General features: G+C 35.0%; 1 protein-coding gene across 1 annotated transcript; it reads left to right on the forward strand.

Annotated features, from left to right (window-relative positions):
* Window positions 1-411: 411 nt before the first annotated feature.
* MRG15 (mortality factor 4-like) lies at window positions 412-17276 on the forward strand. The gene is made up of 5 exons (XM_089644685.1): window positions 412-534; window positions 615-732; window positions 1109-1221; window positions 12435-12636; window positions 15974-17276. The coding sequence occupies exons 1-5, from the start codon at window positions 507-509 to the stop codon at window positions 16548-16550; spliced, it is 1038 nt and encodes a 345-aa protein (XP_089500811.1). The 5' UTR covers window positions 412-506; the 3' UTR covers window positions 16551-17276.
* The last annotated feature ends 240 nt before the right edge of the window (window positions 17277-17516 follow it).

Consider the following 17516-nt stretch of genomic DNA (forward strand, 5'->3'; position numbering starts at 1 on the left):
TTTACATTTACATACATAGGACTTGATATTTAATTTATTTTCGTAATTTATCTAAGTTAATAAGAGCGAGAGCAGCATGTCCAACACAGTATTAAACGCACTCAATTAAATTATTCTCAAAATCCATTTTTATCTCAAATATGACGGTTTTATGCTTTTTCAATGACATGTTCTCAATTTCGTTTCGTAAAATGTTAGAAATTATAGAGACGCACGCACGAATAATTTCAATCGACGCCATCTTAATTGTCAATATCGGTTCTATTTAAACTGAAACGTCTTGAAAATCTTAGTTTAATTTTTTCGTTCAATAAAAGGCATTGAACTAAAATCGCACCGTCTGAACTCACCATAAGATATTAATGATGAGTTTTGTATTTATTGGTATATCTATGGTCTCGTCCATAAAATGCCAGAGTGGTTTATTTATGATGTCATAGATAAAGTTGTTACAATTCTGAGATTGTTAGGATTTTGTGTTCAGTTTGAATAGTTTTATATTAATTATGGCACCAAAACTTAAGTTTAGCGACGGTAATACATAAAACAACAAAATGAGCTAATATGGCATTGTTTTGCGTACGGTAGTTATTTAATATGTTTTTTGTTTACAGGTGAAAAAGTGCTATGTTTTCATGGTCCTCTTATCTACGAAGCTAAATGTTTAAAGAGTTTAATATCTAAAGAAAAACATATTAAATATCTAATACACTATGCAGGTTGGAATAAAAAGTAAGGTTTCATCGTGGTCTACACGCCTTTATTAATATAATTACAGTTTGACAACCATTATTTTTCAATACAGTTATTGTACCTGTCAATTCAATTGTTTTGTGATGTTGCAAATGTGGTAACCTTATGGTAAATCAGTTCCTTGAATTAGCCTATGTAATTTAAATCAAAAGAATAGTTTTGCTATTTCACTCCTCACGACAGATAAACAAACAAAATGGTTTATCGCTGTGTTTGTTATGGGGAAAGGACCCGGAGAATCTAAACACACAAACGTGCAATGTTGCTAATTGGAATAAATCAAAGCACAATTTATGTCTCTTTGGATTATGTCTCAATAATGGCTAAATAAAATATATATTCTGTTTGATTATAGTTGGGATGAATGGGTACCCGAAAGCAGAGTTCTCAAATATAATGAAGCAAATGTTTCGAAACAGAAGGAGGTTCAGAAAGCACATTCCAGTCAGCCTGCCAAAGCAAAGAAAAGTGAGTATCGATTAATACCCATTTCAATAAATTAATTATAGTTGGGATGAATGGATATTCGAAAACAGAGTTCTCAAATATAATGAAGCAAATAGATAATACCATCATCAGGACTGTTCTGTATCAAATACAGAAGTACACATATTATCAAGAAAGAAAGGGACAGTATACTAGAGTGGGATAGAGCGTCAGTTATGGGAGAGGTGGGGAGGGGAGTGTGGTATATGTGAAGTAATGGGGAACATACTTTAGAATTGGGCTGGCGGTTAAATTTAATTGGTTATTAATGATTTCAACCCTTGAATTTACCGATTTTTTAACCTGTAAATGTTAAATGTTCGCCTGTAAATGTTAGATGTTCATATTGGCAAAAGGCGGATTGAAAAAAAAAAGATCGTTCACAAAATTGCACTATATTAAATTAAAATTCATTACTATAATTTAAAACAACAATATTGTTTAGACTTAAGAATCGATCCTTATTTATCTCATTTATAACATTTAATTTTTATCTACTGTCAATTAAGAATTTTCATTTTATTTATTACATTTGAATATGAGATGAATAAAAAAAGAAAAAAATGTATATCGAAAGTGTTTTCTATGGATAATATTCGTACGGCAATATGTCAAACTGTGAAAAACATATACTTCAAGACAGCTTTAACTGTATAGAACGGTACCGGTAGCATTTTTACATATTTTCTATAGTAGTGAACAATAATCACAAACTGCTGAATTGATCGATATCAAATGAAACGTAAAAACAATATATACAATGGATGTGATTTGCGCATGTATTCTACGTATGTCAAATTCACAAAATATCCCACAACCGATAAAAGGCGGTCTAAATAAAATGAGGTCTGTATAAAATGCGGTCTACATAGAAGGCGGTCTGTGGCAGGACAACGTCTACCCAGGCTCACTAGTAGGTATATAAAAACACTTGAATGCAACATTGTGTCAAAATTTCAAAGCAATTGGTGAAGAACTTTTGGAGATTTAAGATTTTGAACAAACATTTACATTTTTATTTATATAGTTAGATATTTGCAGCACATTCCAGAGTGGAAAATACTCTCAGCCTGGTGTGAGACCACCATTCAGAATTGAAACGTTGCTTGAAATGGCTTTGGCCATGTTTGGTGACCAGATCTAAATAGCCAGGTACATGTCACAGAGTTAAGTTAGCCCCTGCAAGGATTCAGGATTTCATAAGCGGGCGTGCATACTGCGTTATGGTTTTAAGGGATCATGTCTCAGTAACGATTCAGAATTTATTTTAGAGTAAAGTGGTTAAGTTATTTAAATATTTCATTCGAATTTTAATGATATTTCTTTTATAAATTTAAAACCATTTTTTTTATCAAATTAATTAAGGTTTTTCTTGTATCAATATTATATGTTATCTTATATATTATATCTGCTTTCGTACATTTATATAAATTAAATTAATTATAATAAATATCTTTTATGAAGTTAATTTATAACAACACAAAGATATTTTATATTGTTTTAACCTTTTTTTTTCTATTAAAAGGATTTGAACCCTAGGTATAGCAAAACAGACAGTGCAGTTTGAAGGGCTATTTAAGACCCTGCACGCCCAAACGGATTTATAATTTTGCAGGCCCACCGCCAATAACTTCAATAGCTGGGCACAGGGGTTCCATAGTCGTTCAAAGATAAGAGATAAGAAATCATAATGTTACAAATTTTGGATTACCGCCATCTTTTGAATGAATAATACCTTAAAACGTTGGAATTTCGAAAAAGTCACATTTTATTTTTTACTTGTATAATCACGCAGAATCACCTGAATCCTGTGTGGAGTTACTTAAAAATACACTGTTAATGTTGTATCCCGCGGATTGGTAACAACATCATTAATGTTGCATTTAGTGAAATAAACCCTCTGTCCATTTTCTAAATGAACGGCAAGATGAGTAATCGTGGGTGCCCGGTCATGCATGTTGAATGATAAAATCCTCTGTACTGCTTTGGAGCTGCAGATGTAACAACCAGATTGATATTTCTCCACTTCATTTGGTGATTGTTTGCTGAACGTAGCTTTATCGGTACCTCTGTTTATATATTTAGTAACGTATTGGATTGATTTTACTGAATTGCACAACTCAAAGTATGCTAAAAGGATTTCACAAAAACAGAGACGTATGACAAAGTTCCAAGGTATTATACGTGGAATCAGACTGCCAAAACCTTCCAACGGAGGAAGCAAGGTACTCCAGTTGACGGTTTTACTGGAGTTAAAAAAACGGATGCTCTTGGGAGGGTCTATGTGGTTCATCACAAGAACAGCGAATGTTTTTACTTGAGAATGTTACTTCATTTTGTAAAAGGCCCAATATTCTGTAGTTACTGGCAGTAATATAGTTACTGGCAGATTCAAGATAAGACTTTGATATTTACAGCTAATGTTTATTTATTCTGGGGTTTTACAGATGATCTCACTTATGTGAGAGCAATCCACTTATAAAAACTCATTTAATACACATTAAGTACAACAATTACAAAACATAGGATACATTAATTTTCATAAATAAAGATTAAAATATAAAAACAAATAAAATTCTATGAAAGCTCACTCAAATGACAAATATGTAGTACAAAAAGTAAGAGACAAAAGAAATAAATAAACAACTGTATAACCTAATAAAGTCGCTAAATCGGTAAGCTGTGCAAAAAAACGTATTTTTACAATATTATTTGAAAAACAAAACACTTTATGTAAAGTAAAATAAAAGCTTATTGCACTTTTTGGAACTATAAACTGTATATCAAAGCGCCAAAAAATGGATCAGATAGTGCATGTGTCTAAATCGCTCAATCACCTACAACGCCACATCAGTAAATTGCAGATTGGCGTGTCGCTAGTTAATCAAATAAAATTCACTTGCGCACGCCGGGATTTGAACCCGCAACCTCTGGCTTGCAATTCAACAGCCTTACCCCTCTACCACGGAGGCCGTCAAATGTTTTGTTCTTCATGTAATATTAAACTCTATGCCCTGGTGGTACATATTACCTTACTACATTATGCTGCAGCCTTTGTATAATTGAGTTTAGTTAAATTGCGCTTGTTTAAAAATGATTGGGCATGTAGTTTTTGCATCTGAATAATGTATAGCAAATATTGATTGATACGTAAGTAAATTTGTACCAACAACTATATCTTCGACAAGATTCAATCGATTGCTATGTTCTAATTCTGCAGTACTAATAATATATAATCCTTCACCTCCGTAGGAATTGAATAAATAATGAATTAATTCACTCTGCACATAAACTAACGCCGTTGTTGTATGGATCGCAATGTTTCAATAAATTGGGAAGCGGCTCACACTTTCTGTTTTGGGTATTTTAGTTAAATTTTACTTCAAAGTTTAGTAGTTCACAGTTGTGCGTAGTGTTTGAAGAAATATTAATAGTGGTTACACTGGTTACTATTAGACCGCTACCTGTAAATTGCTGAATCCCAGCAATAATTTTATTTAGAAGTCAGCTTTTTTTATTAAAACATTTTAAGCTACTCGAGTTAATGCATTTTTCATTCAGTAAGTTCCCAATATTTATTTAGCATAGACGACGCATTGCTGATATATACTGGTACAATATTACTTTTCCACTGTGCAATACATATTTATCCTGTTTCCAATAGGTACTATTGAACAAATCATTAATACACAATAGAACTTGAATTTGCTTAAAGATTAGAGATTACGGAAGTGATGTGTGGCAGTGAGGCATGGAACTGGCAGAGAAAGGATGTAAGGATGAGATGAATGCTGAGATGAATGCCTGCTAAAACCATGTATGGTCGTGTGAGCAATGTGGAGATCCGCAAAGAGTGTACATTAAGAAAGGGACGCTTAGTTGGTTTGGGCATGTAGAGCGAATGAGCGAAGAAAGGAGTGTAAGGAGGATATATGATACAAATGCGAATGGTAGCAGAAGTCGGGGACGCCCGAGGAAGACATGGCACGATCAAATGAATCAGATACTCGAGTCGGGCCATGTCATGAGTCAGAATAATAGAAGAGTATGTATGAGACGATGTATGAATGTGAATGAGGCAAGAAGTGTGTGCCAAGACCGAGTTGTTTGGCGGTCGGTCCTCTCTGCCTACCCCTGTGGGGAAATGGCGTCATGGTTAGTTAGTTTAGAGATTTAATTATTAAAAATCTATGATACCGACAGTATGATCCCTAATATAACACATTTTAAATAAATGCATGGCATATATTAGTATGTTTCATGTTAGTATCGAATATTACATGTTTGTTTTTATCTATGACATGCCAAAGATCATTTCAGCGGGGAGATGAATCATCTTGTTGATAATAATCTCTTTAGATATTGTCATATTTAGTATCAGACTGTGAATGACAATGCAGTTTTATTAACCCCTATTGCGGCTGGTTATATGAAATAATGACTAGCTTGAGGTGCACCACAGCAGTGGATAAAAAGGTTGGGGACCACTGCACTACAGTACGCAGAGCTAGTTTTTAACGTATTACGTTACTCGGCATATTATTTTTTGGTGCTTGTCGTACGACGATTTTATATCTGATCTATTGAGACAGACAACTTTATTGTGAAAATACCCCCTGGTTTTTACTTTCGTATCGTACTGAAGTTCTAGGATCTAAAAAAATGTCCTCAAATGTACCAAGTAGAAATGTGTTCTGCTTGTTTATTGACATGGCCTAATTAAACATAATGACAGTATTTTTTTTGTTTTTGAATCTTTATTTAGATGTACGCAAATTTTTTCATACATCTAGTAGGAAAATATAAAAAATACAAAAAATAACAATTACATTTTAAGAGAAAAAGATAAATACACAAAATTACATTATATAAGATATCTAGGTGACTAAAATAATATTGGTGAGTATGTTCAACAATTTTTTACATATAAAGCACATGTCCTACGAAAAGTGCTAAGGCTTGGGACTTCCTTTATGACATTTGGTAGGTTATTATAAAGTTTTTGCCCTTTATAAAACGCGCTGTTTTGTGTGCATGAAAGTTTAGTTTTGGGAAGCCTAAAATCTCTTCGTCTCCTCGAAGGATAATTGTGAACATTTTCATGGTACATAATATTTTTTTGCAGATAATTTGGGAGCATATAATTTTGAAGCTCATACATCATTGTTAACGTATTATATATTATATGTTGTTTGGTTGTCATCATATTTAAATTTTGTAACATAATTTTAACTCTAGTAAAAATGTTGCATTTTAAAATCATCCTCATCCCCCTATTTTGTATAACCTGGAGTTTATTATTTTGGGCTTCATTACATAAGAATAAAACACTAGAACAATAATTTAAATGCTGAGTAACAATAGTATTGTAAACAAGGCGCGTTGTCTTTAGATCCAATATGGGAACAAGGCTAGCAATTTTTCTTGGAATAAAATTACGAAGTTGAACTGGTTGCGAAGTAGGTAGATACTTGGATGGTAGTGCTCGGTGATATTCATTCTATTCAACGAGAACTTGAATTCAATGGATTCGGGCACCAACAAGCAAAACCTTGAGGTTTGGGACTGCATCGAAGCTGAGTTCAACTGTAACATGTCTGAACCCATTCTTTTAATTGCTTTGTGAAATGGAATATAATAAAGTCACAAAGATTGTAGTAAAAATATGGCTCATAGGTTAGAAAACAACAATTAAACCTTCTTTCCACTTCTCCCACCGTCACCAAGTGACTAGAGATCTTTTGACATACAATATCGCGTAGAAATCCCGAATCATCCCAAATTAGCGTATTATTTACGCCTAGGTAGTTAAAATGTTTTAGCTTTTCGCTATAACATATATTTTATAAGGGATTCATTCGTCACTGTCATCATATTCTGTAATATTAATCATGATTAATAATCTTAAGTAATGTTGAAGTGCGCAATTCTGTAACTTTCCGCCAACAGAACTGTCAAAATGGCGAGTAACTATCGGTTTTCAGAAAGTAAAAGCTGAATTAAAAGCTATGTAAAACAGTTAGCAATAGTTCAGGAAATGACTGTTTAAAACACATATATAAATAAAAATAATGTTAAATTTGATTCACACAGTATGTAGGTACAAAATATAAAAATACAAAATTCAAAATAATTTTTTTCTTTCAGCCGACAAAATACTGTTAACTTAAATAGCTTTATCAAAATATTCCCCTACTTGATGAAAAAAACTTCAATAAGGTATGCTTATATAATGAAATTGATGTAATAAATATATCAACAACATCGGAGTATTGGTTTCCTCCGTCGCATAGGAGTGTGATATTGGGACGTTGATATAGAATTGCTACAATAATATGGTAGGTACTGTCTTGTAGGTTGGAGTATGAAAAGAGATTATATATAATAAATCAGGGGTATCAAACACTGAATTAATGATTTTATGCAAACTGGTTAAATCAAACAAAGTACATTATCGTAATTTAGGCATTCTCTAGGAATGCCCATTTTAAAATTTACATATCTTAAAAATTTATTTTGGATTCTTTCAATCGCGTGTGAATGAATCTCATAATTTGGGGACCAAACATATTTTACTCATATTTTACTCTAGCAAATGCTGAAACGGACAGCCCTCAGTATGTCTTAAGGTTTAACAACTGGTAACAGTCAATGAAACAACACACAAACTTGAGAATATAATGCATTTGTGTTCTAAGATACCTTAATTTCCGCTCTTTTCGATCTCATATTAGTAATGAAGACTCTGCAAAGTTCTTCAATATACAGACGTTAACTTTCCGAAGAAATATAGCAGATTCGGTAATGTTATTTAAAATTACACACAATTTAATCGATAGTCCTGATCTTCTTCAACGCCTATTATTCCATGTTCCCAATCGCAACAGCAGACAGTCGCTTACTTTTATTCTCCCTCATTGTAAGACCAATTCCAAACAAAACTCATTTATCTACAGATCCACACATTCATTTAACTTAAATTATTACCATATTGACATTTTTAACTCTACTTTACGCGACATAAAACAAAAACTCAATAATCAACAAAACTCAAACTAGAAGTTCAATTCCTATATATTCCCGTCCTTAATCCTTATCCTATATTTCCTCCTCCTCACCCCTCACCCTCCTTTATTTGATTATTTTCTAACTAAAGAAGAAATTAATTTAAGAGAACATCTCTATGACATTGTACACCTTGCCATTAACTATTCATCAGTGGAAAGTTCATAATTGGCATAATTAACTATTTTATTATTGTATCATTGTATAATTAAAGATTTGCTGTCAACTTTTCCTAAAATGTATAAATAAATAAATTCATGATTATTTTGAATATTTTTTTAACTTTTGCCAGTTTAAGTTCATTGAAATATTTCATCATTCTAAGAATGCAATTAAAACAGGATGCGATGACATGTTTTGTCAAGACCACGGGTCGGTAAACCTTTTTGGATTTTTGTATTTTTAGAATATTTTTCACTATACACATTGCACCTCTATTCAATTAAATTAAATATGTAGTATAAATTTAATAATCTATGAATATATAGAAGAAGAATGTCGGTAGTGGGCAGGCGGTGCCACATCGCCACCGGGCGGGCGGCGCTTTGGTATTTACATCTGATTTCGAAACACTCTGTATAAAGCCCGGGTAACGCCTGGGACTTCAGCTAGCGTTATTTAAACACATCGCCACCGGGCGGGCGGCGCATTGGCATTTACATCTGATTTCGAAACACTCTGTATAAAGCCCGGGTAACGCCTGGGACTTCAGCTAGCGTTATTTAAACACATCGCCACCGGGCGGGCGGCGCATTGGCATTTACATCTGATTTCGAAACACTCTGTATAAAGCTCGGGTCAGTGGCGGCCGGTGGTCAAAATATGTGGGGGTTCACCGGATTACAACATTAAGTCATAAAATAAATTAAATAAAGGTACATACCTATTTATAAAGAAGTTCTATTCTCTGTTCATTTTGTTTAGCAAAGACCTCTATCAATGCTTAACACTGATAGTGCGTTCAGTCTGTCCTGGCTCAACGTGTTAAAAGATTTTATTCTTTTTAACGTTGAGAAACATCTTTAGCTTTCAACTGAGGTCATTCCAAAGGTCACGAATGGTGCACAAAAGTTTTAGTAATTTCACAGTCTCGGGAAAGTCTTCTAATAAACAAGTACTATAAAAAAGTTGTAAAATTGATAAAGCGCCGTTAGCTTTTGAAAAATCGTCGCGGGCGTAAATTGCACAGAGTTTACCTTTTAGGTACTGAACTTTATTTAGGAAGTCATACGTTTTAAGCGTCACATTGAAATCATCTTCTGGGAAATTTGACCTGTATCGATTTTTATTAAATAGCTCATTATGGTGTTTACCTTAGGCACGGTAGCCTGAATCCAATTGCATTCTGATGTCAACTTTTCCTAAAACCTTTAAGCTCAAAACTTTTTGTAAATGTAAATGATAAGAATTATGTTTTTTGATTTTTTCAGAAAGGTGAGTTACATCAGTAACACCGCTGATTGTCCAAACTGAATCAACATCGTAAATTAAACACGTAAAACAAAATAAAATATTCAATTGATCACATGCACAGAGCTACAAGCTTTGTTATACATTGTTTTGTTAAATGATCGAGTAAACTTCTTCGATCCAGATTTGCACTCTTATTTTATTATCAGTTCAGGTTTTAGGTGGATTTTTTATTATCACTTTGTTTTCAAAACTCGACCTATTATTCTTAATGTATTCCACATTCAAACTCATTCTTAATTTATACGTTGAACAAATACAAAAGTAATCATAAATTAGTATAACATGCAATTGATATGCCTTATTAATAATTGATATACAAGATCGATATAACCTGCAATTAAACTTCAAAACTTTCTCAGAGTAAGAAAAGTTTTAAATTCAAGAGACAATGCCTGGCAACGGCGAGTACTGACTGAACTGATAATAAGTAATCTGACCATCACTCATCTCTTAATGACAAGTTTTATCCTGTATGCTTGTATCGAAGAAGCGTAACATTCGCTGAAAAATAGCAGATGGTTAATTGAAACAACGATATCGACAATAATATCAAACATACGCGTTTTAGTTTAACTTTCTACTGAATAAACCATTCCTTCTGATGTGGTGGTAAAACTCCGAACGCCGTTCTTGATATGGTATTATTTGCAAAGAATAGTATGTAATGGTATGGACCCACGCTTTCGACTGTTCCACAGAATATGCGACAAAGCAGTTAAATTTTGGATCGCAATCGAAAACGAACTGCTACGAACATAGGCACAAGTCAAAGTCGGTCTGCAAGTTAAGCGCGCTTAATAAGTAGGTACCTTTTGAATGAGATATTATAACCGAACCGAGTTTCGTATTGTGATTAGCCATGTCGGAAATCTTGTTGGTTGTTCGGCGCTCGGGAGCACATATTAGCTGGCCGCCACTGGCTCGGGTAACGCCTGGGACTTCAGCTAGCGTTATTTAAACACATCGCCACCGGGCGGGCGGCGCATTGGCGTTTACATCTGATTTCGAAACACTCTGTATAAAGCTCGGGTAACGCCTGGGACTTCAGCTAGTGTTATTTAAACCCATCGCCACCGGGCGGGCGGCGCATTGGCATTTACATCTGATTTCGAAACACTCTGTATAAAGCCCGGGTAACGCCTGGGACTTCAGCTAGTGTTATTTAAACACATCGCCACCGGGCGGGCGGCGCATTGGCATTTACATCTGATTTCGAAACACTCTGCATAAAGCCCGGGTAACGCCTGGGACTTCAGCTAGTGTTATTTAAACACATCGCCACCGGGCGGGCGGCGCATTGGCATTTACATCTGATTTCGAAACACTCTGTATAAAGCCCGGGTAACGCCTGGGACTTCAGCTAGTGTTATTTAAACACATCGCCACCGGGCGGGCGGCGCATTGGCATTTACATCTGATTTCGAAACACTCTGTATAAAGCCCGGGTAACGCCTGGGACTTCAGCTAGCGTTATTTAAACACATCGCCACCGGGCGGGCGGCGCATTGGCATTTACATCTGATTTCGAAACACTCTGTATAAAGCCCGGGTAACGCCTGGGACTTCAGCTAGTGTTATTTAAACACATCGCCACCGGGCGGGCGGCGCATTGGCATTTACATCTGATTTCGAAACACTCTGCATAAAGCCCGGGTAACGCCTGGGACTTCAGCTAGTGTTATTTAAACACATCGCCACCGGGCGGGCGGCGCATTGGCATTTACATCTGATTTCGAAACACTCTGTATAAAGCCCGGGTAACGCCTGGGACTTCAGCTAGTGTTATTTAAACACATCGCCACCGGGCGGGCGGCGCATTGGCATTTACATCTGATTTCGAAACACTCTGTATAAAGCCCGGGTAACGCCTGGGACTTCAGCTAGCGTTATTTAAACACATCGCCACCGGGCGGGCGGCGCATTGGCATTTACATCTGATTTCGAAACACTCTGTATAAAGCCCGGGTAACGCCTGGGACTTCAGCTAGCGTTATTTAAACACATCGCCACCGGGCGGGCGGCGCATTGGCATTTACATCTGATTTCGAAACACTCTGTATAAAGCCCGGGTAACGCCTGGGACTTCAGCTAGCGTTATTTAAACACATCGCCACCGGGCGGGCGGCGCATTGGCATTTACATCTGATTTCGAAACACTCTGTATAAAGCCCGGGTAACGCCTGGGACTTCAGCTAGCGTTATTTAAACACATCGCCACCGGGCGGGCGGCGCATTGGCATTTACATCTGATTTCGAAACACTCTGTATAAAGCCCGGGTAACGCCTGGGACTTCAGCTACTGTTATTTAAACACATTGTTTTGCAATTCACTATATTTATCCCATATTCAAGACTCAGTAGAAGAAAAAAAGCACTATTGAATCTTGTTAAGTTGCTGAATCTTGTTAAGAGTCCCAACTGTTTAGATCCAATGTGATTGTTACACCCCCAATTGGGGTATGTTGTGAGGCCAAAGGTAGTGAGGAGAGGAAGAAGATGGGAATAGGAGGTTGGAAAGTACCTGGCTGTTCAGATCTGGTCACCAAAGCCATTTCAAGCAAAGTTTGGATTCGATTCGGAACGATGTTCTTTCACCGGGCTTTATTGAAAGAATCTACCACTCTGGTTATAATGTGATGTTTGTATTGTTGTTTTAGCTCCAGCCAAGGGTCGCAAGTCGGAGCCGGGTGGAGGGTCGGTGACGCCGACCCCCACCAAGCCCACAGAGCCCGTCGTGCCGGGGTCCGCCCCCCCCAAGGTCAAAGAGAAGGAAAAGGAGAAGGAGAAGGATCCCGAGTCCCGAGCCTCTACTCCGCAGCCTGAACCCGTGTCGCAGGACTCGGGCTCTGATGTTGGCAGGTAGATAATAATATGTTTATTTCATAGATAATGGAATAAAAGCGGAGATGGGCAATGAATTATTATTAGTATGTGTAACTTTCATTGGCTCCTGCCGCTTTGCAGTTTGGTTGTAGCTCGACGGCAGTGTGCTCGCTTCCAGGCCATATCCCCCCCTGTTCCCATTAGATATGTATTCTTTGTGTTATTATTAGAGATGTTCCGACTAGTCGGCGACTAGTCGGTAAAGCCGACTATCCGGCCACTATTGTAGTCGTCGATTAGTCGGCGACTAATCGGCAAAGAGCGCCGACTATCCGGCTTCTTACGTTGTATGTATTTCTCAATAATATGAATGCGGGGGAACTACATGAAATAAAAACCTTGATTATATATATATATTTTTTTATAATCAGTCTTATACATTAAAAAATGTAAAGCAATCTTTCCTTTGGTAATCAGTTTTTAAAATTACTTGCTTGTAAAGAAAACATAATTATGACATTTATTGAACAAAATTAGTACCTATCCTAATTAACATAAAAAACAACATAATATCTTCTTATCTTCAATGAACATTTATAAGTATTTCTTATTATTAAAATAAAAAGTAGATTTTTAAAATTAACAAACTCAGTTATATGTATTAAAGCAAGATTGTATGTACAAGATGCACAGTAATATATGTATATATTATATATATATCCAAAAATTCTAAACATGAACTGTTTGATAAAAACAAAAAAAAATGAAAAAAACATATTTCTTATAACCATACCTACATAATCTAATCAAATCAAAGTCACAATTGTGACAACCAAAAATATCATAATCTCCTTATATTTTTTATAACTTACTTATATTTTTTAATTAAGGGTAAATTATGATGTAAGAAGACTAAAGCTTCTGCCCTTTCTGGTAGCAATCGATTTCTTTTTGTTTCATATATGTTTCCGGCCTCTGAGAACAGCTTCTAACTGTAAACAGAACTTGCGGGACAGCAGAGGTACACACACTTGGCCATGCGCGACATTTCAGGGTACCTAGAACTATCCCCGAAACCGTAATCGGCTTAGCCGACTAGTCGGTCTTATTACAACCGACTAATCGGCTAGTCGGCTAGTCGGCGAAAGTCATAATTGCACATCTCTAGTTATTATCTATCAGCCAAACTAGATGTTAGTTCTGATAGTTTTTATCAGCCTTTTCAATCTTTCAGCCAATAGTGCTTGGTTGTGGGTGGATAAGAGTAAAGAACGCCTGGTCTAGTGGCAAAGGTGTTTAGTTTTCATCCGGAGGTGATCGCTTGGTACCTGTCAAAGAATTAACAAATTGATCTCTAAAGGAAGGGTAAAATATAATAAATATCTCAAAGCCAATATAATATTGAAAATTATAGTCACACTTCTACAATATGTATCAAGGTATTTTCATTGACAGTGATGAAATATTCAATACTTCCTCTACACACTGCATATGGCAGTGCACCTTAAGGTAGTCATTATTTCATTGGACTGCAAATGTAGCTAGCCACAAGATAGGGGTTAATAATGTAGATACATTTTTTTATTACATTCCTTTATGAAATGGCTTGAATGTGTTAAACAAAAATAATCAGACAACAGAGGAACACCTGCACAGCCTTTCATACAAAACTTAAATTTCAATTTGAGGCCAAAATAACCAACCAAACTACATACATAATTATTTTTTTTATCAAAAGACGTAGCAAATATTTAGTACAGATATATGCTATTTTATTAAGTTGTGTTATAAATTGTAGAATATAGGTAGAGATGGCAAAATTTCGTTATAACTAAAAACGCGAAAAAATATTTATGGTTCGAAAATATGGCATTTATAAGTTTTCTTTGCGTTTCAAGGCATTTGAAAGTGTTTTCAGTGATTTCTATTTCGCGAATTAACGCGAAAAACGTGATTTTGGCCGTATTTCAGCTAAATTATTCTATTTAGCGAAATAGGCGCGAATTTCCCGAAAATACTGGGTATTAAAATAATATGTGAGAATTTAAAAAAATCGATATTTATCAGCGGAAATAAGTGATTAAAAATCATCTCTAACTTCAGCTCGCGCTCCACCGACTGTGTGCGTAAACGCTTTCCGAGAATATAGCGTATTTCAGAAGTCAAAGAACCATACAAATTGGAGAAGCTGATACAGTAATATTTAGTCCTACAACTAAAGAAGAATTGAGAAAAATGCATAAGGAGGGTAGTTTCATGTGAATGTGCAGGGAAAAGTATTATGCCTACTTTATTTCATTTTTGGAAGCCTTTCCTACGATTTTTTATAATTTTGTTACTATTTTATGTGTAAATATTCAATATTTTTGTACTGTAGGCTAAAATTGCTTTTTGACATTACACAAATTGTGCGAAATAAATTACGCCTATTGATGTTAATCACAATCTGCATTTATTGTGTTTGCGTTCGACCCGTACTTAGAGTTTCCTTCCTTATTAATTTAATATTAAAATTAATTATTTATAATCTTTCACATGGAAATACTTGCAAATGAAGGTTAAACATATATTTTACCAAAAATACTTAAAATATGCGCTAAAAACATTCAGGAAATACATTTTTTTCTATTTCGCTACAAAACGCTAAATTATGCCTCAAAATACTATAAAACGCTAAATTTCCAATTTTTAATGCTAAAAAATCTGAAAATTAATGCTAAATTTTGCCATCTCTAAATATAGGCCATAAAAGAATACAAGACTTTGGCAATTAATTGCTAGTTTATGATAATTGTTTGCAAAAATAATTTTGCTCTATTTACTAAATAAATATAAAATAAAATTTTTAAATGATTTGAAAACGCATTTCGATGGGCGTAAACCAAATTCCAACCGAGCGATTTATGTTGGAACCAAAAATTTGTCATGTGTAAAATAAAATTTCTATCCAAAAAAACATTTTTTTTACAATGTTTATTTTATTTTTTAAATTAAATTAGGCAAAATAATTTTTTAATAATTACATTGAACTCACAAATTTGCTTCTAAAATCATCCAAAATAAAAATTTTTAATGGCCTATATTATCATAATCTAAAACACAATTAAATAAAATAGCACATATTCATCACCTTATGATTAAAAAAATATTATTCAGTTTGTTTGGGTATTTTGGCCTCAAATCCAAATTTAAGTTTTGTATGAAAAAGGCCGTTCGTCTTAACAGTTGACATATTTATTATCAAATCTTGTTGGAATTCCTTAGTTTGGATATATTCTTAATAAATTAATACTATTGGCTTTTGAACTGGTACCATTTGCTCATTCCTAACTTTGCTAATACGATTTGTCTAATTATTCTAACTTGTCAACAGCCGAAAAAAGAGAAGCCGTCTGGATCTATCGATCGAGTCGGAGGAACAATTCCTGAACAAAGTGGATGTCCGGATTAAGGTGCCCGATGAACTCAAAACATGGCTCGTGGACGACTGGGACATCATCACGCGGCAGCAGAAACTCGTCATCCTTCCCGCCAAACTCACTGTGTTTCAAATCGTGGACAATTACCTCACGCACAAGAAAACCAGCAAGATCCACAATCAGCAGAAAGAAAGCGTCCTCACCGACTTCATCGAGGGCGTGAAAGAATACTTCAACGCTGCTCTCGGATCTCAGCTTCTGTACAAATTTGAGAGGCCGCAATATAGCGAGATTCTCGCCAGCTACCCCGGCACGCCCATGTCCAAGATGTACGGCTCCATCCACCTGCTGCGGTTGTTTGTCAAAATTGGGCCCATGCTAGCGTACACTTCGCTCGATGAGAAGTCCCTTCAGAGCGTCGTGTCTCACATACACGACCTGCTTAAGTACATGAACAACAATCGGACGGCTCTGTTTGACCTAAAAGACTATGGAAACGCAACGCCCGAATATCACAGAAAAGTCCTGTGAAGTTGATTAAAACTTTTATTCATATTTTTTATTCATTCGTCTCTTTTTTTCATTAGCTTATATTTTGTGTTAGGTTATTAGTAGGTTTGAAATATGCATGTATGTAGTTCCTTGTTATGTTTACATGCAACATATCTGAAGACTTTAACCATTTCTGTATCATTTTAATTTTAGGTGCTTTAAAATATAATATCCTAAAATGAATTTGTTTAATATGTATTGGGAATGCACATTCACAGAACCGATTTTTAAATATATATTTCTATTATTACCTTGCTATAATTTAGGTTTACTTTCTTAAATGTTTCAACGTCATAGAAAAAACGAAGAATACGGGAAATGCCATTTGGGCATGTTTTGTGATTCAAAAGTCTGAGATTAATAACAATATTTTGATGATTTGTATAGCGCTGTTTTCTGTGAAAAATCACCTCGAGGGCGCTCTAAAAACAATACTCTATCCTCTGCTTAAATTTCTTGTGCAGAACTGTGTGTTCACCATCATTATGAAATTCAAATAGGATCGGCGATATATGTACAATGTCAGGTGCAAGTGTAAGAGAGACAGAGCGGATGATAAATGGGCTGGAACCGAAAGGTAATGAGAATCTATATGGAAGGCATTTCTAGTGTTCTTTATTATATGTTCAATGCTAACCATCACTGTATGGCTACATTTGTATTGCTGCATAAATACAAGTATTAAATATAATCTGTGTTACTGAATGTGATTAATTATTGACTAATATTATATCTGCCATTCAAAAGAATTCATAACATGATTCCTGATAAATCTGTTCATATTGGATCATGAACAAAACTGCTTTTCACACTAAATGCTAAATAAACATCCATTAATGTGATATAAAACCTTTTCGCTATTTCTCTAAACCTTTAACATCTCACAATATCTGTTTTCAACGGTTTAGTTTGAATACCCAAATTAAAGTGAAGTTACATAATCAA

This window comes from Hesperophylax consimilis, chromosome 2 (genome assembly GCF_061612785.1).
Source record: "Hesperophylax consimilis isolate HC1 chromosome 2, BYU_Hcon_1.0, whole genome shotgun sequence".
In the NCBI taxonomy this organism is placed as follows: Eukaryota; Metazoa; Arthropoda; class Insecta; order Trichoptera; family Limnephilidae; genus Hesperophylax; species Hesperophylax consimilis.